Source organism: Oryza glaberrima, chromosome 1 (assembly GCF_000147395.1).
Source record: "Oryza glaberrima chromosome 1, OglaRS2, whole genome shotgun sequence".
Classification (NCBI taxonomy): domain Eukaryota; kingdom Viridiplantae; phylum Streptophyta; class Magnoliopsida; order Poales; family Poaceae; genus Oryza; species Oryza glaberrima.
In genome coordinates, this window is record NC_068326.1 from 32,764,441 (window position 1) to 32,788,023 (window position 23,583).

Sequence of the window (23,583 nt, forward strand, 5' to 3'; positions counted from 1 at the left end):
TCCCCCTCTATTTATACCCGAGATAGGCAGTCTAAAGCCACGAACCAAACTCATACTAGAAGTCCTAAACACCTTAGGAAACCCTCTAGAACAAGAAACAAACTTTACATAACCAATCATACCAAATTTGGACTCCTTCCAAATTCAACTCCGCATCCCATACGCACACAATACCTCCATCGTATGCCATATGGAATCTCCATCAACCACGTGCGTCAACTCTAGCCTAAGTATCCCGCATGATCTCTGACCACCACGGACGTCGTCCTATCCCTAAGCCAACTCCCGGTCCATCACCGCAAATATTCTCCCGAGGCATCGAGTCACCTACACATGAAATAAACAAAGAAACCATATTCTGAGACCAAGCTATCTCCAACTTGACTCATTGTTAGTAAACAACAGTATTACATACGTATAAAATCCATCTAGAAGCCATAATCATGAAACAATCATGGATATCGAAACAAACAGCCCGAAACCGAAACCGACACAGAGTCGGCTGGTCAGACCGCGGGCTGGCCGGTCTGACCGGCATACACAGCCCGGTCTGACCGGTTCAAACAAACAGCGGCACCTTTAGATCACCTGTGAAATCCAATCATCTCCAAAACCACTTCGTAAATAAATTCCAAATAACAAAACCAATAATCTCCGTGCAAATTGTTCATCACAGAATAATAATCAAAAACACCTTTGATCTTACAGTCACTTGATTATCTCGGCCTTCTATCCAGATCGAATGGTTACCCTGTCTGTTGTGAGTTCCATGTGATTCAGACATTAATGTTAGCCACTGTGAGAACTAATGCAAACATTTTTTTCTAATAAAATTATGGCTGGAATTAATGCAGATATCAAAAATCATTTGTACATTGAAACTATTGCTGGATGAACATTAATTTCTCCTAAAACAGAATCTTTTGACTGAGAATTTAATGTAGACGCTGGAAACATATGTCAACTTTTGCTCTATAAAAGGGTCTTTTCCATTGCACCAATCCAACATTGTGTTGTATATTGCTTCCAAGTTCCAATCATCGACATGGGTGAAGTTAGTCTCTTCATTACGCTATTGTGCACCCTAATGTCTGCGCACTACATAGCCGGAAGTCAGGTGAGCCCATGAAATTGTATGTTATTGAGTGCTTTTTAGATAAAATTGAGTGCTTTTTAGATACCCCACCTAGCACTGGAAGTGTGTGTGTGTGTGTGTGTGTGTGTGTGTGAAGGCTCTATAAAGAAGATTGAGGGTGGGATTCGTAGGGGAATAGGTGATTCTTGTGAAGATTTTTTTATCTCAACTAAAACACCGCATATACTTAATATATAGCACTCAATAACATACAATTTCATGGGCTCACCTGACTTCCGGCTATGTAGTGCGCAGACATTAGGGTACAAGTACCGGTGACATATTCTCAGTTTAATTCATTATCTAAAAATAAATTCTCAGGTTAATTATTTGAAGGACAATGGTTTACCTTTACTTCATGTGGATCCGTCGTCCGCTGCGATCGTGAACAAATCTACCAAAACTCAGCAACCCGATGAAGGAGCCTATTATGTCTTTGTGAGTTCAATGCATTTATTTACATATTTCTTTCATTAGCTGTAAGAATTGCATGAATATATCATAAATTCATAACTAATTTAGAAAATGAAGCTACAATTACCAAAACAAGGTTTAGCGTGGATTTACATTTCTTTCCATTTTCTTTCCAGAATGCAGGATACGAGATGAACTCACAATACAATTACGGAATAGAAGTAACTACTGATGTATATGGTCTTTCCTTAGATGGAGAGCAAAATAGTGGAATTTTGGTTTCAATTGCCAACAAGGGAGATGATCAATCCAGTACCAATGCACTTGTTATCGGATGGCATGTAATTGTTGTCTCCCTCTTACATTTTTCATGCATTTGTTGTTTAACACTATAAGTCTAAAAACATTCTTTCTTTGCTGAGAAAAAAAAAACTATGCTTGAACTGCATGTGTATCAACTATTATGCATGGTGTTTTAATTTTAAAGGTTTATCCAAGGTTAAATGGTGATGCACACGCTCATTTCTTTGTCCGCTGGACGGTAAGACACCTTAATTGTATGCTTTAGTGACTGCATTACCCTAGTATGTTTAATTTTAAATAATCTACAATTATATTATAGATTGATGGATATCGGAAGACAGGCTGCTACAATTTAGACTGCCCTGGTTATGTACCTGAAGCAGGTATAAGTATAGTTCCAGGAGTTGCCATTGATACAGTCTCAGAGCCTGGAGGAATAAAACATATTATCATCTTCAAAATTTTCAAGGTAATACAAGATTATGTTTTTTAAGAGCTAAAATAGTAAGTATGTTCAAAATTGTAAGACATGTACTCCTCTAATCTCCTCTTCTGATTTTGAACAAATCTAGGATGGTGCCAGAGATTGGTTACTACACTGCGGATGGGACTCAGAACCATACCTAATTGGGCGTTTTCCTGCATCCTTATTCACCACCCTACGTAACAAAGCTAATTACATGAAGGTCGCTGGTTATGCGGTGGCTCGAACGACCCATTTGGCTCCAATGGGAAGTGGGTATCTTCCAAATAATCCAAAAGCTGCATCATTCAGCAACGTGCAACTTATTGATCAAGATGGCCAAACATCCAAGATTCCACAAGATCTACCTGCCACTCAGACTTTCCCATCCATCTATTCTGTATCTCCAATCAATTTTGAGGGTAAATTCACATATGGTGGGCCGTTAGAATAAGAAACAATCGGTGCAGCTTTTCTATATAATAGAAATAACATTGTTAATTTTGATTATGAACTTGTCATTTGTAGAGAAGGTTTAAATTTTTTTTATCTGATGTGTTGTTGCATATTTGTATTTTTAAATTTCTAAGCCATCCATATTCCAATGCAAAGGCAATATAACTTGGGTCGCACGCCATGCACAATCCCAATTTGTATATATATGTATAAACTTTATATGTGTGTATATAAAGTTTATATATATGTATATATACATACGTATATACTAATGGGAATAGAGGGGTATGACTTTTTTTTTAACGAATCGACGAGACCGCCAATTTTATTAAATAGAGAAGGAGAAAACTGTATAAAAGGAATTTTACAAAAGCACAAACAGGGCTACGAGTCTACGACCCTGACAAAAAGGCTAATTACAACGCCAACCAGACAGCGAGGCTTCTCGCACCTGCAAGGCTCCACGTTTTTGCTTCCTCTTTTATCTTGGATAGCAGGTTTGATACCGGCAACTTCTTGTGCTGGAAAGTCCTCCGGCTCTTTTCATCCTAGATCTCCGAGGGCCACTAGCAAAGTTAACGTGCGTAGTGTCTTTTTTGGTGCTTCTCTGGTACTCACGATGGCCTCCCACCACTCGTGTACCATAGAAGTTGCTAGCCAGCGATGAGTGCTTTGATGGCCATTGCCAGTCCAAAGCGCTATTTGCAGCCTCGCGCGGCTGGTCGCCAATCAGGCATCCCCACGATATGGTCTAGCCATCCAAGTCGTAGATGGAATGGTGTTTAACCCTTCCCTGAATACGAATATCCTGGCTACCATGAGTCTCTTTCAAAATACGGTTTATGGTGTACGGTATCCATGGGGAGAGTTCCATTATCTGAGGGGTATCCCATATTTGCTCCCTTGACACTTCATATTTGCTGGAGTAATAATACAAAAGTACTGTTTTAAATTTTCCTTTTGTCTACACTGAAAACTCGTACGTTCTCTAGATAAAAGCTCCAGTTTTATGCATGACCTGTAATGGAATGTGGAATGTGTCAGGGTATATGTACTCCGTTCGTGCTGTTCAGTACTAGTGAGTGTTTTACTCCCGAAACATACTCCAGGAGATTAGTGGTATGGAGTAGTTGATCGAGTAGAAAATTTAGCCACTTCAGGAGACTAGCAGGATGGAGTAGCATGTGAGAGAACATTGCTGAATGCTTCTCAGTGTTGTACTCCACACAATAATATGTGCTTGCAAAGTTAGAGATGGCAAACAAGAATCGGAGATTCAAAATAAAACTTACAGAACTTTTGGGTCAGGCTCTTTCAGTTTTTTGTTTCGCTTATCTCAGCTAGAGAAAATGAGATGAACTAATGTCAAGAGCAGATGGTGTTCATAACATGCAGACAATGAGACGTTTTGTTCAGCAAATTAACATCATCATCATGCCATGATCGCACAAGAAAAAATGTGAGATCTCTAGTAATTTCGTTGTTTCAGGATATCGACAGCCATTACAACCAGTTTGCCAAGATGTCTTACAGACCTGTACTTCAGAACCTATATGTTTTAACCTGTAAATTAAGTGGATTAAGAAAAGACGCCATTCCTTTTAACCTGTACTCCAATTGACATTCAGGACCTGTATGTGTAAACCTGTGTCATTCAGACAACTCCCCAAACATACTTGTAACCATATAACATTTTTCATAGTTTTTTTTCTTCTTCAGAACAAAGAAAACGTAGGATTACCCAAACAGACATTTACTTCAATCGACATTAGTATGGGCATTATCGGATTGACATCACATACACAATTCTTATTTGTCACACTGACAGTACTCAAATTCAGATTGCATACATACCCAATTCACATCACATTTGATCAGTACTCTAAACTACTTCTAATCAGATCAGCGTTCCAGTAGAAGAGAAAAAAAAAAAGAACATCTAACTGAATTACTCCAATCATCAATGCAGTAAATAAAGTTAGCTTCCAAAACCTGGTCCAATCTGAAAACATTTGCAAATACCTAGTCTAATATGAAACTAAGGTATTAAAACCTAGTCCAATCTGAAAACATTTGCAAATACCTAGTCTAATATGAAACTAAGGTATTAAAACCTAGTCCAATCTGAAAACATTTGCAAATACCTAGTCTAATATGAAACTAAGGTAATAAAACCTAGTCCTAAGTGCAATTCACTCATTAAAAAAAGGTGTTTCTGAATTGAACGAAGGGAGTATTTGGTACATTCTTGAGATACCTAAATATTGAATGCCCCCTCTAGAACACATGCCATTGCCCATACGGCAAGCATCACAGTCGAAACAACACGGACGTTACAGAATTATATGTTAACCAGCATTATTCAATGCTAGGGTACTTGCAATAGATTTGTGCCACCTGATACATGTATGGGAATGCAAAAGATTGCAGAACTACCAATATGTGAAAATTGCTCTGAATATACAAGCAAAAACAAGCATTAAACCACTTATGAAGCAATTTACATCTGTGAAGCAATCGCCACAGCCAACTGTTAACACCCTTTCTAAACCAACACCCTTCAAGTGCTTTAGTCTTCTACTAATAAATATGGCCCTAATGTGGGTTCTTCCTTAACAGATGGATAATCACTGCAGCAAAAGGGAGTATTGTGTCAGAACTAGAAGAGCGCGAAAAAGTATAAAAGCACTCGGAGAATTTTTCACATGTGCAGCTCAACATCTCCAGAGTTCACATGTAAAAAGAATAAAAAAATACAGATTTAGTATATGTGAACCTTGAGACAGAACGGGCAATTTTTAGTGAAAAAAACATCTAACTGAAAACTGCCCCAAGGATGGCAAATGATTTCTGTACAAAAGATCTTACCTCACAGAGGACACCAGTTACTGAAAATTTTCACTGTCCTCATCTTTAGGTGTCCCCATTATGATACTGCACGTGTAATGGCATAAACAGTGTCAGCTAGAAAAAAAAAAGTTGAATGTGCATTATTACTTTATATCTTGTTTAGCTTCAAGGATGAACCATAGCATTGTGCTGACAAATGATACTATGCTAGTGCTAGGTTACCTGAGGTTGCATATAACCCATCCCTTGGGTGTAAGCCCCAACCATCTAAAAATATTATCAGTATGTCAGTGTTTTCAAACATCAGAAAGAACAAAGCAGTACAAGTTACTGATACCAACCCCTTGCGCACTTGAGCTACTAGCGCCACTGTGCGGACCAATTGTATCCTTCTTTACTGAACCATCACCAGCCTTTGAGGACAGCTTACTATCACCCTACCAAGAATAAGGAATAGTGGTATGGTTAGAACTCAATACATCTTGAATCTTGATGCACAAAAATAGATCTTTTACTAAGGCACAGATATAGATCTTAGAGTATTACTAAGGCACAAATATATATTTCCAGGCAAATTGAACAGTGACATACTAAATGGATGCGGTTAGCTTTCCTTCAATGTATATGAAGCAGAGGAATGAAAGAATGATTCAGGTGTTAACCTTACAGTTCAGAGTAGGATATGTACATTTCATGTTGAGCACCAACTATCTCTAATCAAAGGGCATAATTGCATATCAATTTTTTGTGGGATTGTTCTAAAAGCAGGATTACAAGAGTGACACATTTTTGCGTTGACCAAAAAAAAAAAAAAAAAAAACTTCACATGAAACCATAGCATATTGTTGGGGAAAAAAGGGGATTTTGAGGAGGGTATAATGGTAGATGGTGTACCTCCATCTGCAGTTAACAGTGCACATCCCCACGTATTGCAAATTTGCCAGGAGGACAGAAGAGACATCAGATATTCATACAACAACGAAAGGTTTAACATTTATACTGGCAGAGAGTACGAAGCGCACAATTACCTCTCTGTACTTGTGTAAATAGATCTTCAACGGATCAACGTACTCCTCAAAGCCAAGCGTACCCATCGCAAAGAGGAGATCTTCCCCGTTGATGGTCTTGCGCTTCTCCTTCTGACATTTGTCGCTCGCCCTGTCCCATCCCGCACCACCGCCCAAACCACAAAGCAAAGCAAAATCACACCCTAAACCAACCATCACAAAAGAAGGTGTGGGGAGGGCAGGATCACGGTACCGAGCCCGCGCAGACTCACTCGCTGGTGACGAAGGAGATGAACTCCGAGACGCACTCCTGCAGGGTCTCCTTGGCGTCCTTGGCGATCTTGCCGTTCGCCGGGACGGCCTTCTTCATGATGCGGCTGATGTTGGCGATGGGCAGGAACCTGTCCTGCTCCCTCACCCCGCCGCTCCTCGGCGGGCTCCCGCTCTCGTCGTGCCCCGCGTCCGCCATCCCCGCGCCGCCCTCCAAAAACCCTAGATCCATCATCATCATCACAGCAACAAACCATCAGAGATGGTGGCGGGGAGAGGAGCAGCCGAGCAGCGTCGTTGGATCCGTACCTTACGAAAAAAAAAAACGCGCGCGCGCGGGGGTGGAGGGAGTCGCGGAGAGGAGAGGAGAGAGAGGGGGGAAGGCGAGAGTGGGGGGAGGAGGAGACGGCGGTTGGTGAATGGTGCGGTGAGGAAGGGTGGGGAATAGGAGATCGGACGCTGGAGAAGGGAGAAGCGGCTTGGGCCGGTGCGATGGGGGCAGCCGGGGTATCCGGGCCGTTCGAGACCCTGGGTGCTGACCGGTGGACCCGGGAGCACTTGCTGTTTGGGCTTTATTTGGTTTGCTCTCTTTTAATTATTATTAGAGTAAATTGCACTTTGATCCACCTTTTATTACCCAAGTTTCAATTTGAACTACCCTTAAACATATCTTTTCAATTTGGACCAGGTAAATTTATCATTGTTGCAGTTTGGACTACCGTAAACAATTTTTCTCATCATGCCTAACTTCCCTTTCAACAAACATATGAATCATACATATAAGAGTTTGTCCGTATATTAAAGCTGATGTGTTTAAGATCGTTAATTGTACTGAAAAAAATCGTTCGTGGTGGTCCAAATTGTAACAATGGCAAATTTATAATGTGGCCCAAAGCGTAATTCACTCTTATTATTATATTGTATCTACTATAGATGAAAATATATATTAGCTTATATCTAGTAATCGCAGAACAAATAATTTGAACCGGACTGGGGAATTTCTTACGCATTGATCTGGATTGGGAAATTTCACATCATGTTCAAATTTACTTGTAGAATACTTCTCCGTTTCATCATATTGTAAGTTGTTTTAAATTTTTTAAGTCAAACTTCTTAAAACTTTAACCAAGTTTATGGTAAAATATAACAACACTTGTAGCATTCCATTTACATCTAATATTGAACATGTTTTGATATATTTTTTTCTTTGTATGAAAAATATTGTTATATTTTTATATAAACTTCGGCAGTACATCATATAGCGTTGGACGGGACAATTTATTTTTACCAATATTGTAGTATATCTGAAAGGCTTAGAGTAGTAAGAAAATACATAATTCACATCATCAATATAATTGAAGATCACTCGTTTTAGTTTTTTTACCAATTGATCTGAAGAAGAGCTGTCATCAATAAAATTGAAGATCACTCGTTTTAGTTTTTTTACCAATTGTTCTGAAGAAGAGCTGTTTTTAGAGTTGTAAATGTTTAGGGGTGAAATGCAAGCCCCGGCAAAACGATGAATTTCAAAAAATTCAGCACAAATCGGATGGTTTGGCCGTTTGGGAGATGAATCAAAGGGATGAATCCAAGCAAATGCAAAACATAAGCGCAGGTATCATATTAGAGTCACAGTGAATATGTGCATGTGACTAGCAGTAAGCCAGTAAATCAAAGGGGACGCCGACGAAGATAACCGGAAACCATACGAGCATATAAAAATCAATAGCTAAACGATGCTTCAGGCTCAAACAAAGAACAGATGAACGAAACGAGCTGGAGTCATCAAAGAAACAAACAAAACATTGGCGCCTCAAAATCGGAGAAAATAGCTCAGCACAGTACTTCCCCCTTAACAGAAGCAAAAATCTGACAAGGCATGGTTTTTACCAACACAATCTTAAGTTAACAATATAAAGAGCGCACTTTAAACATAGCAAGGAACCATCTTCTTGAGCATCTAAAGCCTTCATTCTTGAGCATCTAAAGCCTTTCATTCTGTCTATTCCATGCTTGCCAACCAAGATGTACCAGTAATCTAAGACCTCGGCTTCTCCTTCTTCTCCTTGAAGAGAGCAAGGAGAGACACACCAGAGACCTTGACGACCTTGAACCGGACACCAGGAATATCTCCCACAGCATGGCCCTTACGACCAAATCCAGCAATCAACACCTCGTCCTGGATAATGACATGAGAAATAAGTACAGGTGACACAGCAAACATTCAAGAAGTTCAGGATAAAGAATGTACATTTTCCTCAATGAAGTTCAGGCAACCGTCATTGGGCACAAAGGCAGCAATCTTCTTCCCATTCTTCACAAGCTGCACACGAGCACACTTACGGATGGCAGAGTTGGGCTGCTTGGCCTCAATACCACTGCAATAGAGCCATCAAATTTCTCACATTAGCATAAACTCACAAGGCAAAGGGTGACAAAACCATATTATAGTTTCTACATACATCTTCTCCAGAACGATGCCCTTGGCATGAGATGACCCAGCAAAGGGTTTCTTCCACTCATTACCCAAGTGGCTCTTCTTGTAGGCCTTGTCTGCCCATCTCTGGTTCCTGCGGTGGGTCTTGAGCTTGCGCCCAGCTCCCATACCACGTGTCTTCCTGCATTTTGAAGAATTCATGGTTCATGCAACTATATTAAAACAAGATTATGGTGTACAAGTCGACGGTTTGACATATAGTGCGGTGCTAGAAAAGAACGTGTGCAGAATGAAAAGGGATGAAATGAACAATTGAAAGAGACATGACATCCAAATACAGACTAATAGCAAAAGCATAAGAAAGTGTTCTTTGATGACCATAATATGTAAATTTGCCATCAGAAGTCGATAGTTGTTTGCAAAGTGATGGGCTTAGCATAAACCACAAAAAGATTTGACAGCTAAGCGCGATTCCTTTAAACAACAAAAATGATAACAGCGTGTATGCTAACATGCATAACCTCCCAGATCCAAGTAAATTGATATAAGAAATTCTGATTACACAGCAGCAACGGATTGATATCGCTTATGAATAAGTTTAGTGTTGACGGTTTATAATCTGATCAGCACTGGACCGTCAATAAGCTGAGTTCCATCATCACACGCAAATTTACCAAAATACAAGTATGACGCATACAAAAATCAAGTGGTATATTCAAGCATCCAGCTACGAGGGAACTCGACTAAACCATTCCAGATCGCTAAACCTATACAGACAAAATCCACCGCAGGAGAGTGACAGCGAGCTTACCCCATGTTGACGGAAGGGCAGCGAAGATCTCCAAGGAGGCGAGGCGGCGGCGGCTGCGGCGGCGAGGGGAGCGCGAGCTGGAAGCGGCGAGGGGAGCGCGAGCTGGGAGCGGCGGCGGCTGCAATAGAGGAGAGAGATAGCGGAAAGGGCAGAGAAGCTATTTATTTGCGGCGGCGTAGCTGTCTAGGGTTTGCTAATGGGCCTTCCTGCTTCAAGATCCGTGCTGGATGGACGACGGCCCAGATGTTGAGAAGTGGATCGCGGGAAGTGATAGAATCCAACGGTGGACCTGGCATGCCACGTGGAGAATGGACGTATAGCACGATTTTTTCCATTATTTGATAGTAATATGTTCATGCTAAATGTTATGGTGCAATCTTATTTGTTAACAAATATATTTTTTAAACCGGAGATGGTCTGGTATGAATGAATGAATATATAAAAGAAAGGCTATATCCAGAGCTCAGTGGATTTTTTATGTGCAGATCTCTCAATTATAACTCATGTCATGCACGGATTTTTTTTTTTGAGCTTGTGATAAAATATTTTATTTTAGGATAATGTCACATATCTCTATTATTGTTTGCCACACATTTGATAAATATTTTATTTTAGAATTAGTTTGTATTCATATTGAAGCCGCCCATTCTAAAGCACTACAGTGTGATTTATGTCACATGGCCCTTTTTTTGCGTGGTGTGATAAAATAGTTTATTTTGGGATCATGTCACACTTTTATATGGGTGCGTTTAATAATTAGTCTATTTTAGGATTTTTTTTAATTCCTATTCAAATGGGCAGTCTAATTTAATTTTGTTATGTGTATAAGCATAATGTATATTGAGACATGTAGGTAGTATATATTATCGTGGGAGATGCAGCGACGTGCGCGCATTCACTCCCCAAAGTCGTGCATGATCGCGTGAGAAATTAAAAGGTTGGAGGTTTTAAAAGTTGAATTGAAAATTTCAATTTGTTGTGTACAATTTTGAAAACGAGACCATAGAATTTTTAACTTAATACTGGAGTAAAAAATGTCAAGTTAATAGTTTTCACAATGTATAACAATTGTTTGTCGTCTTGTTAACGTCTTCTTTCAAGATCTACATGGCTCGACTACTATTTTTTGTCGATGGCAAAATTAGATATTGAGAGAGACACGTGTTATATAGTCATGTGATCAGCGACACATGTAGTACGAGATGATCGGGAGAAGATAATCACACGATATTCCACCTGAATGGTGATGATATGCTGGACAAAACAAGAGTACGTTATAGAGTAACATTCCGATCAACAATTTACAATGTTGTTCATATTACCTTCTAAGATGGCTATGTGGTATTGCACATTAGGAAACTTAAATGAGTGGTTTTGAATAATTAATATAGCATGTTTACATATTGTTAATCATTGGTGATCAATTTATACTATAGATACCATAATGGTATTATATCTACACCAATTGTAGGTGAGAGCAAAAAATGGGGCAAAAGCAAAAAAAAAAAAGGAGGAAATTTTAACATATATGTGCAGCATATACATCATATGGTCAAACTTATTCAACTTATATGCAAACTAGATAAATCCACTTTATAAAACCATCTTATGGTGTTATATTAACGGTATCATATAGTTTGGGAGGTCGGATGTCCAATTTCAAAGTGCAGGTGTTTGGTAAACTTTTAATCAAAATTCAAGGGGGAGTTTAGACTTACCGAAAACTATCAATTTACATTAACTAATGTCATAAAGGGGACATGAAATATCACTGTTTATATCTTTACCAATTGATCTGAAAGCAGCGTTTGCGATCTTTGTTTCGGATATTTTCAATTGATCTGAAAGCCGCGTTTGTAATCTTGTTTTGGTGAGGTAAGCACCCGGAAGATGACTAATGTCACATAATAACCCGGTGGTTTGAGAGAGCCTCTAAATTTAGGCAACAAAATTCCAATTTTCGTCGACCAAATTCGATGATATGCAAACGAACCCAAGTAAATGACATGCGTTCATTCTGATGATTCCTGCAGCACCACTTCTATCTGTACTCTAGAGTACCACATAGTTGGCCTAAATATGTATTAGCCACAGGTAACTCCAAAGAGTAGCAATTCGCAGTGAACAGAGCTAAGCCGAACAATACCTCAAGGGTCAAGGATCCTCAAACACAAACACAGATAAACATTGGCAACTAAGATAAAAACTCAGCATAGTACTTTCCCTCGACAGAAGCAAAATCTGATGACAAGGCATGGTTTTTACCAACACAATCTTAAGTTAACAATATAGAGAGTGCACTTTAAACATAGCAAGGAACCATCTTCTTGAGCATCTAAAGCCTTCATTCTGTCTATTCCATGCTTGCCAACCAAGATGTACCAGTAATCTAAGACCTCGGCTTCTCCTTCTTCTCCTTGAAGAGAGCAAGGAGAGACACACCAGAGACCTTGACGACCTTGAATCGGACACCAGGAATATCTCCCACAGCATGGCCCTTACGACCAAATCCAGCAATCAACACCTCATCCTGGATAATGACATGAGAAATAAGTACAGGTGACAGAGCAAACATTCGAGAAAGTGCAGGATGAAGAATGTACATTTTCCTCAATGAAGTTCAGGCAACCGTCATTGGGCACAAAGGCAGCAATCTTCTTCCCATTCTTCACAAGCTGCACACGAGCACACTTACGGATGGCAGAGTTGGGCTGCTTGGCCTCAATACCACTGCAATAGAGCCATCAAATTTCTCACATTAGCATAAACTCACAAGGTAAAGGGTGACAAAACCATATTATAGTTTCTACATACATCTTCTCCAGAACGATGCCCTTGGCATGAGATGACCCAGCAAAGGGTTTCTTCCACTCATTACCCAAGTGGCTCTTCTTGTAGGCCTTGTCTGCCCATCTCTGGTTCCTGCGGTGGGTCTTGAGCTTGCGCCCAGCTCCCATACCACGTGTCTTCCTGCATTTTGAAGAATTCATGGTCAATGCAACTATATTAAAACAATATTATGATCTACAATTCGATGGTTGACATATAACATAGTGCTAGAAAAGAACGCGTGCACAGTGTAAAGGGATGAAATGAATAATTGAAAGGGGTATGCCATCCAGATACAGACTATTAGCAAGCATAATAAACAGTGTTCTTTGATGAACATAATATGTAATAAATTTGCCATCAGAAGTCGATAGTTGTTTGCAAAGTCAGGCTTAAGATTTGACAGCTAAACAAATGGCGATTCCTTTAAACAATAAAAATGATAACAGTGTATGCTACCATGCATAACCTCCCAGATCCAAGTAAATTGATCCAAGAAATTCTGATTAAACAGCAGCAACGGATTGATATCGCTTATGAATATGTTTAGTGCTGACGGTTTATAATCTGATCAGCACTGGACCGTCAATAAGCTTAGTTCCATCACACGCAAATTTACCAATTTACAAGTATTGCGCATACAAAACTCAAGTGGTATATTCAAGCATCCAGCTTCCAGATCGCTAAACCTAAACAGACGAAATCCATCGCAGGAGAGTGACGGGGAGCTTACCCCATGTTGGCGGAAGGGCAGCGAAGATCTCCGAGGAGGCGAGGCGGCGGCGGCGGCGGCGGCGGCGAGGGGAGCACGAGCTGGGAGCGGCGGCGGCGGCAATAGAGGAGAGGGATAGGGGTAAGGGCAGCGAAGCTATTTATTTGCGGTGGCGTTGCTGTCTAGGGTTTGCTAATGGGCCTTCCTGCTTCAAGATCCGTGCTGGATGGACGACGGCCCAGATGTTGAGAAGTGGATCGCGGGAGTTTCTGGGCCTCATATTTTTCGCTTTTGTTTATACTTATCAGCCAAAATTTAAATTTCGAAGTTTATTTTTTAGTATTTGTTTTTAGATTGCTAAGAACACGTATATAAACATTTTATACACAAATTATTTTTCATTTAAGAATTATGAGTCCTTTATTTGTAGCATTAGTTGTGCACGTTAAATATTTAAATGCCTAATTACTAGTCGCTTTGTTTCAACTACGACTATCTCTCGTATATAATATTACTAGATGACTACCCACCGTGTGCTGCGGAAAATTAAGTTGCATAATATGTACAAATAAGACATAATTTGATTATCAAAACTAAAATAATTTGATATAATTTTGAGACTAAAAATAATTGATATTGCATGTTTTTAAGAGAGAAGAAAGAAGAGACAATTTAGACCATAGATCTATCATCCAAAGGCTAGAAATAATTGAGGTGATGTAGCTTAATGAGAGAAGAGAGAAATAGCATTATCTACACTTAGTGGGGATGAACTAGGATTCTTGGTTTGTATCTAAGTGCATCTAATTTTGAACGTAGTTATCGTTATTTTTTTGCTTGTTAAAATTGTTTGCATGCCTTTCATTAAACTAAAGTTGTGAAAAGTTTTGACGAAAATCAATGCAATGTGGAACTGGCGCCTAACTTAAGATCAAGCATTAAGGCGCATGATCCTTATAGTTCTATCGGAGGTGCGGTTCCTTATTGTGCAGGGATACGCACCTACGCTCCCTATAATAGAAATATTTGTTAGTGGTTAATTTAGTTCGAACAAGAAAGTGAATCAGTGATATGGGCCCGGGGTACCCCCATACAAAGGGAGGAAGCCGCCCCAAACCCACGTGCCGCCCCTCCTCCGGGAGGGGGGTGTTGAAGTGGTGGCTGCTTCCGAGTTAGGACCCCCTCCTCGCTCTGATTCGTGTGTGCGCCTTGGGCAGGCGTTCCCAGCGCCCAACTACTGTGTTTAATGAGGTCCCGCCGGCCGTGGCACGCTGCATTTAATGTGGCGAGCATGCGCACTGACAGGCCACTAGCAGTAGGAATGACGAATGTGACAGCGGACAGGCATAGGACAGGGCGCTGTCTGCACATGCCTACTGCTAGCAGGGGACATGGCCTACGTCTACCCTGTCCCGTCGCCATTGATGAGGTTTTTTTTCCTCTCACTTGGACTCGGTCCAGCTTTTCTCTGCACAGGTCCGTTCAAGAGATCTCTACCCCTTGGTGGGGCTGGACGCCCAAAAGTCGTCGATAGTTAAGAAGGAATGACATAGGCATCCACCCGTACTGCTCAGCATGATGGGATGGGGCCCATGTCGCGGTAAGGTGCGCATGGCTTCACACGTCGGGAGGACGAGAGACACATTAATTACCTATAGAGAATGTTTTCCTTTCCCTTGAAGCTAAGTCTTGGGCCTTTTGTGGTAACCCCTTAAGATATAAAAGGAGATCCATGCCTGAGGGGAAGGAGAGGCCGAAGAAAAGAAAGCACTTGTATTCTCCCAGCATAATCAACCACACATAGGAGTAGGGTATTACATTTCCACAACGCCCGGAACCTGTATAAACCGATTCCGTCCCCATTGCCCCCGAGGGGCCCGAACCCTCTCTGAATCGCCTTCCCTTCATTTCTCAAGCCTTCACCCGCATTCCTGGTCCGAACCATAAAGAGGACCCCCACAGTCCCTGCTTGAGGAGTTTACCCTCCAACAGTGAGCAAATGAACTTATAGTTTTGAACTTTAGTGGGAGAAACCAACCACTGTGCCAACTCTAGGATTTTTGTCTTTTAACAGAGCCATTAGTCTTTTGAGTAGAGTTATGGGTTTCATTTACCAGCCACCTCTTAGTCCACACCCAACTTGAAAAGTGTTATCGATACATAAGTTGCCTTTGCCATCATAATATTTTCATTTTTTCTCCTTTTTCTACCAAACCATCAAACTTTTATTACATTCAAATACAAATAGTTTGCTGAAAAAAATACACTATATTCCTGGAAAAGCAATACAAATAATCTGTTTTACCAAATCAAAAGCATCTTGTTTTTGTTAGTGGAGTGTGGAGAAGAGACAATGGGCATAACCAAACCAAAAAACCAAAACGAAACCGTTTGTCACAAAAAAAAAAAAACAATTACCAGACGCCACAAAGGCCACGGCCTACAGCCTTTTCAGCCCACGACCCAAAGACATTAGCTGGAGGCCCAGCCAAGTTCCCCTATCACCATCCAACTCGTTTCCCCACGAAACCAGTCCACCACCATCTCTAGAACTTTCCATCTCGCCTCCGCCTCCGCCTCCGCCTCCCCCCACCTCCTAAGCTCCAAACCCAAGAAACCCTCCTCCTCCGCCGCCCGCCGCCCAATCCGACCCGCCGGAGCGCGAAGGGAGAAACAGGGCAGCCAGAAGAAGAAGAAGAAGAAGAAGAAGAAGAAGAAGAAGAAGGGAGGATGCCGCCGAAGAAGGCAGCGCCATCGAAGGCGGACCTGGCCAAGAAGCAGAAGGTCGTGGAGGACAAGACGTTCGGGCTCAAGAACAAGAACAAGAGCAAGAACGTCCAGAAGTACGTCCAGTCCCTGCATCAGGCCGTCCAGCCCAAGCCCGACCCGACCAAGACCGCCGCCAAGGCACGCAGGATGCTCAGATCGAAGCTCTTCTTACCCTATTTTTCGATTGCTTTGCTTCTCTGATGTTCGTTGTTTTTTTTTTCTGTTTGCTGTGGATGTGGATGCGCAGAAGAAGAAGGAGGAGGAGAAGGCGCGCGAGAAGGAACTCAATGATCTATTCAAGGTCGCCGTCAGCCAGCCCAAGGTCCCAGTTGGTATGGCCTCCTCTCCACCTTGTCATCACCCAGCCTTTATGTGTGTATGTCTCCCTCGATTTAGGGTTGAGCAAATAGATTTAGGCGCACTGAGTTGTATTTGTTATGCTCATGTACTTAATGTGAATCAGTGAGTTTGTATGTGATTGATGTGCTGTAATGGGCGAATCTCATCAGGTCAATATGGAAAAAAGGAGTATATGTCCATATAATCTCTATTCGATAGGATAGCAGTTGTGGTATGGTAGTGTTTCTAATTGTATTGGTGCTGATTGATGCTAATGCTGCTAAGGTTTGATTGATTTGTTCAAAGCTGTACATTGTGAGCACATTGGGGCTAAAACAAGCTGTACGTAGAGGAAGCATAGCTTCACTAGGTATTTTTGTAAGATGTTGCAACTCATATGCTGGTCACGATGATGATGACATACATTTTATTATGCAGGTGTCGATCCCAAGTCCATAGTGTGTGAATTCTTTAAGGTTGGCCAGTGCCAGAAGGGTTTTAAGTGCAAGTTCTCACATGACCTTAATGTCCAAAGAAAGGGTGAAAAGATTGATATTTACACTGACAAGCGTGATGCAGGTAAAATACACTGATATGGGTTTTAATTGCTATTTTTGTACTATTTGTCCATAATTCGTCAGTTCATCTGTGAAGATTCTCATATGCTTTTTCATGGCAGAAACCATGGAAGACTGGGACCAGGAGACTCTTGAGAAGGTTGTTGCGTCAAAAGGAGCAGAGTACCAGCAGAATAAACCTACTGATATTGTATGCCCTACTCAACATATTGCCTGTGATCCAATCATTTTAAGTCATCCCCATTGTGTGAATGTGTGGCATGTCATTTTCCAACTTGTTATGAATGAATTAAAGGTTCTAGTATTTTGCTTCTTTTTTGTAAATATTTGTGCTAGGCAGTGCTTCACTGCTTCTATATTTGCTTTTGCTTCTTGTGTTGTGTCTTCTAATGCATGATAATTGGATACTCAAATCTGACCATGAAACAGTTATGTTTTACAATTTACACAGACCATCTTATGGTTAGCATCATTTTATCCTCTGAATATATGTTGCATACAGCAGTTATTAGGGTGTCCTCTTGGTCATAATATTAGCAAGCCACCTGTGTTGATTTTAGTTCTGAATGCACCTGGAACAACTAGAGGAAAATCTGACATATGTCATGTTGCAACAGTGGTTAACATGATATGGTGTGATGAATTGGCATGGTGGGACTCTTTCTTAGTTGCAGCTCATGATATGGTATGATGAATTGCTGCGTTTGTTCCTTGCATTTGGGAACTAATCTCCCACGCACGGAAAACGGAGTGACTCATTAGTGCATAATTAATTATTAGTTTCTTTTAAAAAAATGGAATAATATGATTTTTTTTAAAGCAACTTTCGTATAGAAATATTTTTGTAAAAAAACACATCGTTTAACAGTTTGAAAAGTGTGCGCACGGAAAATGAGGGAGATGAGTTGGGAAAGTAAGCTGCCGAACACAGCCTAAGTAGTCTTACTGTCATTCCACCATTGCTCTTTACTTACTAGGATTCTGTGTGGTGGCAATTTGGCTATGTACATAGTTTCGCAATGTGCATGATGCAACATCATTTTTAAGTAATAGCTTTCACCTATAAGTTATAGAAGCCATTAAGATTCTAGTCTAATAAATGTTTGTTGATTATTTCATTCCTTACAAAATGCTAGCCTAACCTATTGAATGCCAATATATTGGCAGTGAGGGAAGTTTGATGATGCACAGTTTGAAAATATAGTAAATTAACAAGCTATGATTATGCTCTGATGCATTTGCATCTGTTCTAACAAGTCATATTTATTGTCTTCATTGCATTGCTGCTACGATTTACAAAATCAGTTTTCTGTTTCTTTATGCTGTATCTGTTGCATTTGTAACTTGTATTGCCTTCTTTACTCTCTCTCTCTCTCTCCTGGAAGATGAATTTATGTAGCAGTGAAACCATAAGAACTCTTTTTGTTTTGCAAGCTGAAAGATGTTGTCTTCAAACATGATGTTGATTTGGTAATTCTTTTGTCTTGTAGGTTTGCAAGTACTTTCTTGATGCCGTGGAGAAGAAACAGTACGGTTGGTTTTGGGTTTGCCCAAATGGGGGCAAAGATTGCCACTACAGGCATGCACTTCCACCTGGCTATGTACTGAAGTCCCAAATGAAGGCCTTATTGGAGGAAGAGAGTGAAAAGATTGCTATCGAAGATGAGATTGAAGATCAGGTAGAATTACGATCAACAGTCAAAATTGTTCTGTCTGGAATATTGAATTTTGTTGTCTTCTTTCCACTTGTTCACTATTATGACGATCTGTTGCCATGTCCATCTAACAGCGTAAAAAGGTAAAAACAACAACTCCTATGACCACAGATTTATTCATGGAATGGAAAAGGAAGAAGGCAGAAGAAAGAGAAGCTGGTCTGGCTGCCTTGAGGGCAGAGAGGGCTAAGAATGATCGCATGAGGTAGTATTTGCTCCTATTAGTTTATCGTTTTGAGCTCTCGAGGCTTGAGGTACTTACTGTGATTGTATTTGCTATTGTGTCCAGTGGCCGTGAGCTGTTCATGGCTGATTCAAGTGTGTTCGTTGATGATGCTGAAGCATATGATGTATATGAAAGACAGGAAGAATCAGAGGCTAATGAAGAACCGGTAAATTTTCATTCATGTGCTATAATATTTGCTCCTAACAAATTGTTTGATTAATGTTACAACTAAAGATTGAAAGTACTAATTGTTTGAGGGAGCAGAAAAGGCCCAGATACCCTCCCCCAAAGATTCTAAAGTTATATAATGGAACTATCAGTTTTGGCAGATACACCTTGAACTTAAAATTATTTGGGGAGCACTCCTTTTGTATTCCCTTTGTTATTTTCAAGACTATTGACATGCCTGAATCACAAGTGGGTTGTAGATACCCAATCAGAACATATGTTGGGCTGTTGTCCTTCACATATCTGAAATCAAGTCTATGGAAAAATGAAACATCTTTTTAGGCACTTTTACAGAAGGCGGTAACTGTATCTATGCTCGATCGCCTCCTGAGAAATTAAATGAATAGGAAAAACTTCCAATAAAGAAGTAATCTGAATCTTATGCCAAACTGATTCTTTCTTCTTCCATGAATGTACTTAGGTTTATTTGTTGGCGTGACACTTCGTAGTGAGATTATTTTCTTAGCTTATTTGAATGTATTTATTGTGCCTGAAACACCTGTATGCGTTGAAGTTGAATAGGTATGCCTGGATAGAATGGTCAACATGAAATACACATATCATGTATCCATGTCACGTTGTTATGTTCAGTTCAACTCATTGTTTTCAGTAAACTTGGTATCGCGATGCGGATTGTAGTATCATGCAAATTGGATACCAATATAACTACATATAACTGAATACCAATATTAAATTCAAATTGAAACAAAAGACATCTCATAGGATCCCAATCCTATGGTCCGATTTTGCTTGGAGAAAAGCGACCCTACCTATGATCCTAATCCTAACAACTTTGGTTCCTTCAACCCCCCAAAATAATTTTGTTCCTTTATATTTTCCGCTTGAAAGGGATTTTGGCAGATAGTAGATAAGTGCAGGCTGCTCTGTGGCAATTCAATGAATGTGTTACATATATTTTTATTTCCATGTTGCAGAGCAATAAAAACCAGGATGAGGGGCCAAGTTCATCAACTTCTAATGGCAAGGAGGTGGAAGAGTCCGATGATGAAGATATAGATATTGATGATGACCTGGACATTGATGAGTTAAACGAGCTTGAAGCAAGCCTGTCAAGAACTTCCATTCAGATTCGAGAACCTGGCGAGGGAACATCATCTTGAGCAGTAACACTCTGGACTGGAAGGCCATTGAGAAGTAGAACACCATTTTTGCGCCTTAAATTGCCTACTTGCTTTAGAAACAAAAAAGGTGGAAGGTGGAGCATAGATGCAAGTGCAATTTGTTTCAACCAGACTGATCATCTATCCATGATTAGTGAATGATGCTCAGTGCTGTTATGACATGACAATTGATTTTTTGACGCATCTGCCCTTTATATTATCTTTGCGGGAGTTACGTTGCTACTTGTGAATAACATGACTACTTTTTGGCCTCGTGCACACTATAACCGATTTTTGATGTGAAACATTGCCATAAGTTCATCAGGTTAGTCTTTATCCTTTGATGAAATTCTTTTAGTTTGCCCCTTTGCGAGGTTTGTTGCTGCCTATCTGTTGAATCGTCCTTCTGTTAGTTTGCCCCTTTGCTGCCGATCTGTTGAATCATCCTTGGATAAATCACATATAGCAATCTTAAATGTGCATATCTAGTCGAGGCAAAATTGATCCTGATTTTATAGCACTGAAAGTTACGTTTTCACTTTAGTAGCATCATGATGTTACCTCCCTTATGTCAATTTTCTCTGTTTGACGTCAAGGTTGGCTGGTATTGGCTCAGCCTTTCGAAAAAAATACGCCGAGCCGCCGAGGCAACAACCAAAAGATAATTTGATACTCTCTCTATAGGAAACTAATTGGAGTATAATCTAATCTGGCTGTACATGTGCACGACAAGAAAGAAGGAAATGATGGCTTCTTGATTCACCGGAAATATTTGCATTCGTAAGGAATCACAACGCCGCGAGATAGAGTTGTGGAGGCGTGGAGCCCTGCCCGCCTTGGTTGCGTTCTGCCGGTGAGGTTCTTGTGCTGTACTCCCTTTTGTCTATAAAAAACGAATGTAGAATCGGATGTGACATATTCTATTACGATGAATCTGAACATCTATATGTCTAGATTTATAGTACTAGGATGTGTCACATCTAGTACTAAGTTAGTTTTTTAGACCATTCACAGTGCGGTGAGGTGGCGTGTGGCAATCTCTATCCACGTCGGCCCAATGCATACGTGGAGGAGAGAAGGAGGTGGGGCGCGCGTTTTTACCAGCTTCGCATGGCTAGTATTGGCTCCGAGAACCTCAGCAAATTGTTAGAGAAAAACACATGCCACAGAGCAGGAGAGAGAGAGAGAGAGAGAGTGAAGAAGCTCGCCGGAGAGGGAGAGGAGTAGGGGCGCCAAATCCGAGCCAGATCCACACCGAGTTCGCCATCCCATACGGCGGCGACGAGAGGAGCTCGCCCGCGGAGGTGGTGAAGCGACGGCGGCCTCGCTAGCCAACGCCGAGCTCCCCCGCCGCCGAATCCTCCACCGCCCGCTTCCGCGTGCTGACCTCGCCGTTGTTTCGGCGAGGGGGGGGGGGAGAGGGTGGTGCGTCGGCGAGCGCCAAGCCCCGCCACCCCTACCGTCGGCAGCGGAGGAGCTCGGCCCGACTCGGCGCTATGGGGTGGGGAAAAGGAGTGAGAGAGGAGGATAAAGGAAAAGCTAGTAAAGTGATAAAGTTGGTATTTGTGGGACCCACTAAATAGACCACATGCACTGTGTGAAGGTTGTTGCTTATGAAGTTTTTAGTAGGTTGTTGCTTATGAAGTTTTTAGTCTATGTGGCAGTTTTGGCTCCTCAAAATTTAGTGACGTATTGTGAGTGTCCTTATGGGACGACTCCTGTTAGCAGGATTGGAGATTGTTAGCAGGATTGGGGATTGATGGGATTAATGGTACCGGCTATGGATGTGAGGTTGCTGGAGACGGAACCACACCACCAAAGAGCTGATGAAACTGGCCGTCGCAGCAAGCAATCGGTCGAGCAAGGCTGCAAGGGTGAGTGGCGATCCAGGCGAGAATGTTTTTTATTTTTTTTAACCTTTTTAAATTTTTTACTTTTAAATAAACACTTCTAAAACTTATTTTCAATATCTGAATCTTTTACTCATGCCAGCCGAACTGGCGCGATGTTAACAACTAAATTTGGTACGTCAACATGTGACAAACAATACTACCATACCGATCTCGCTGGTATGACAACATTATGTGACCATGCCGATCTCATTGGCGTGGCAACATTATTTGACCATACCGCTCTTGCTAGCATGGCAAAACAATACTATTGTGTCCGTTATAGGTGGTGTGTTAATGTTGTTTTACCATACCAGATGAATTGGTGTGATCAAATAATTTAGATTTTAAAAAAAGATTGTGGAAGGGTTTATTTTTAAAATTAAAAATTAAAAAGGTTAAAAAAAAGAAGGAAAAATTCTCCAGACGATGGGGCAGCGGCAGAGCACGCGCCGTGCTGTCCCTTCTTCCGATAGCAGCAGGACGGCAGGACGATGTTGCTACGGTGCAGCCTACTATTCGATCCCGAGAGAGAGGAAACTTTTGACAACAAAGCGACAGGAAATTGACCGAAGAGTTAAAAAGGAAACGAAAGGTAACTGTGCTATCAAAATGAATGGGTAACTTTCGATATTACAAAAAAAAAAGACCTTTCAATGCTATAAAAAATATAATTAGTTTATGAGATTGCAAAATTCATTTTCAAGACAAATCTAAGCATACCGTTTTATATTTTTGAAGTAATTATTTAAAGAGAAAATTTATGTCCTTGAAAAAGGAGATTTTTTTATTGTTCAAATTTCTTTGATAAATGCGAGTTCTACAAAATTTCATTTCAAAATGCTTTTTCTTTCATTATGCCATCGTTGTCAGCTTTCTGTCAAATGCACTCTACCCTAGCTTAGCGTGTAGAGGCAAAATGTACTTGTTGCATGGGGTTAATGGAAGGCTAACCACGATTTGTCATACTCACATAATTTATCGATGGCTTCAACAATTTTTATAATCAATCGTTTATCGATGACAAAATA

The 23,583-nt window shown here is 40.7% G+C and overlaps 4 protein-coding genes across 7 annotated transcripts; 2 read left to right on the forward strand and 2 right to left on the reverse strand.

Annotated features, from left to right (window-relative positions):
• Nucleotides 1-1,087: 1,087 nt before the first annotated feature.
• Nucleotides 1,088-2,780, forward strand: LOC127756532 (uncharacterized). The gene is made up of 6 exons (XM_052281910.1): nucleotides 1,088-1,117; nucleotides 1,457-1,573; nucleotides 1,726-1,890; nucleotides 2,037-2,090; nucleotides 2,172-2,321; nucleotides 2,425-2,780. The coding sequence occupies exons 1-6, from the start codon at nucleotides 1,088-1,090 to the stop codon at nucleotides 2,767-2,769; spliced, it is 861 nt and encodes a 286-aa protein (XP_052137870.1). The 3' UTR covers nucleotides 2,770-2,780.
• Nucleotides 2,781-5,104: 2,324 nt separating this feature from the next.
• Nucleotides 5,105-7,139, reverse strand: LOC127760746 (nuclear transcription factor Y subunit B-2). Of its 2 annotated transcripts, XM_052285047.1 has the most exons (6): nucleotides 6,901-7,139; nucleotides 6,644-6,779; nucleotides 5,963-6,058; nucleotides 5,844-5,888; nucleotides 5,640-5,705; nucleotides 5,105-5,401 (listed from the first exon to the last, which is right to left on the reverse strand). In XM_052285047.1, the coding sequence occupies exons 1-5, from the start codon at nucleotides 7,137-7,139 to the stop codon at nucleotides 5,685-5,687; spliced, it is 537 nt and encodes a 178-aa protein (XP_052141007.1). In that variant the 3' UTR covers nucleotides 5,105-5,401; nucleotides 5,640-5,684. The 2 variants fall into 2 exon arrangements, 1 of the variants encoding a protein (XP_052141007.1); XR_008015130.1 differs by lacking the exons at nucleotides 6,644-6,779; nucleotides 6,901-7,139 and adding an exon at nucleotides 6,516-6,538.
• Nucleotides 7,140-8,717: 1,578 nt separating this feature from the next.
• LOC127760745 (40S ribosomal protein S23) lies at nucleotides 8,718-13,840 on the reverse strand. 3 transcript variants are annotated; one of them, XM_052285045.1, is made up of 4 exons: nucleotides 13,709-13,839; nucleotides 9,361-9,516; nucleotides 9,150-9,276; nucleotides 8,718-9,077 (listed from the first exon to the last, which is right to left on the reverse strand). In XM_052285045.1, the coding sequence occupies exons 1-4, from the start codon at nucleotides 13,711-13,713 to the stop codon at nucleotides 8,937-8,939; spliced, it is 429 nt and encodes a 142-aa protein (XP_052141005.1). In that variant the 5' UTR covers nucleotides 13,714-13,839; the 3' UTR covers nucleotides 8,718-8,936. The 3 variants fall into 3 exon arrangements, with proteins under 3 accessions (XP_052141005.1, XP_052141006.1, XP_052141003.1); XM_052285046.1 differs by lacking the exon at nucleotides 13,709-13,839 and adding an exon at nucleotides 10,147-10,297; XM_052285043.1 differs by lacking the exons at nucleotides 8,718-9,077; nucleotides 9,150-9,276; nucleotides 9,361-9,516 and adding exons at nucleotides 12,342-12,676; nucleotides 12,750-12,876; nucleotides 12,961-13,116 and having other exon boundaries at nucleotides 13,709-13,840.
• A 2,379-nt stretch (nucleotides 13,841-16,219) lies between these two features.
• LOC127760744 (zinc finger CCCH domain-containing protein 11) lies at nucleotides 16,220-20,984 on the forward strand. Its single transcript, XM_052285042.1, has 8 exons — nucleotides 16,220-16,594; nucleotides 16,704-16,788; nucleotides 17,234-17,374; nucleotides 17,475-17,563; nucleotides 18,864-19,052; nucleotides 19,163-19,293; nucleotides 19,378-19,480; nucleotides 20,478-20,984. Exons 1-8 carry the CDS (start codon nucleotides 16,418-16,420, stop codon nucleotides 20,661-20,663), a joined length of 1,101 nt encoding a protein of 366 aa, XP_052141002.1. The 5' UTR covers nucleotides 16,220-16,417; the 3' UTR covers nucleotides 20,664-20,984.
• Nucleotides 20,985-23,583: the final 2,599 nt, after the last annotated feature.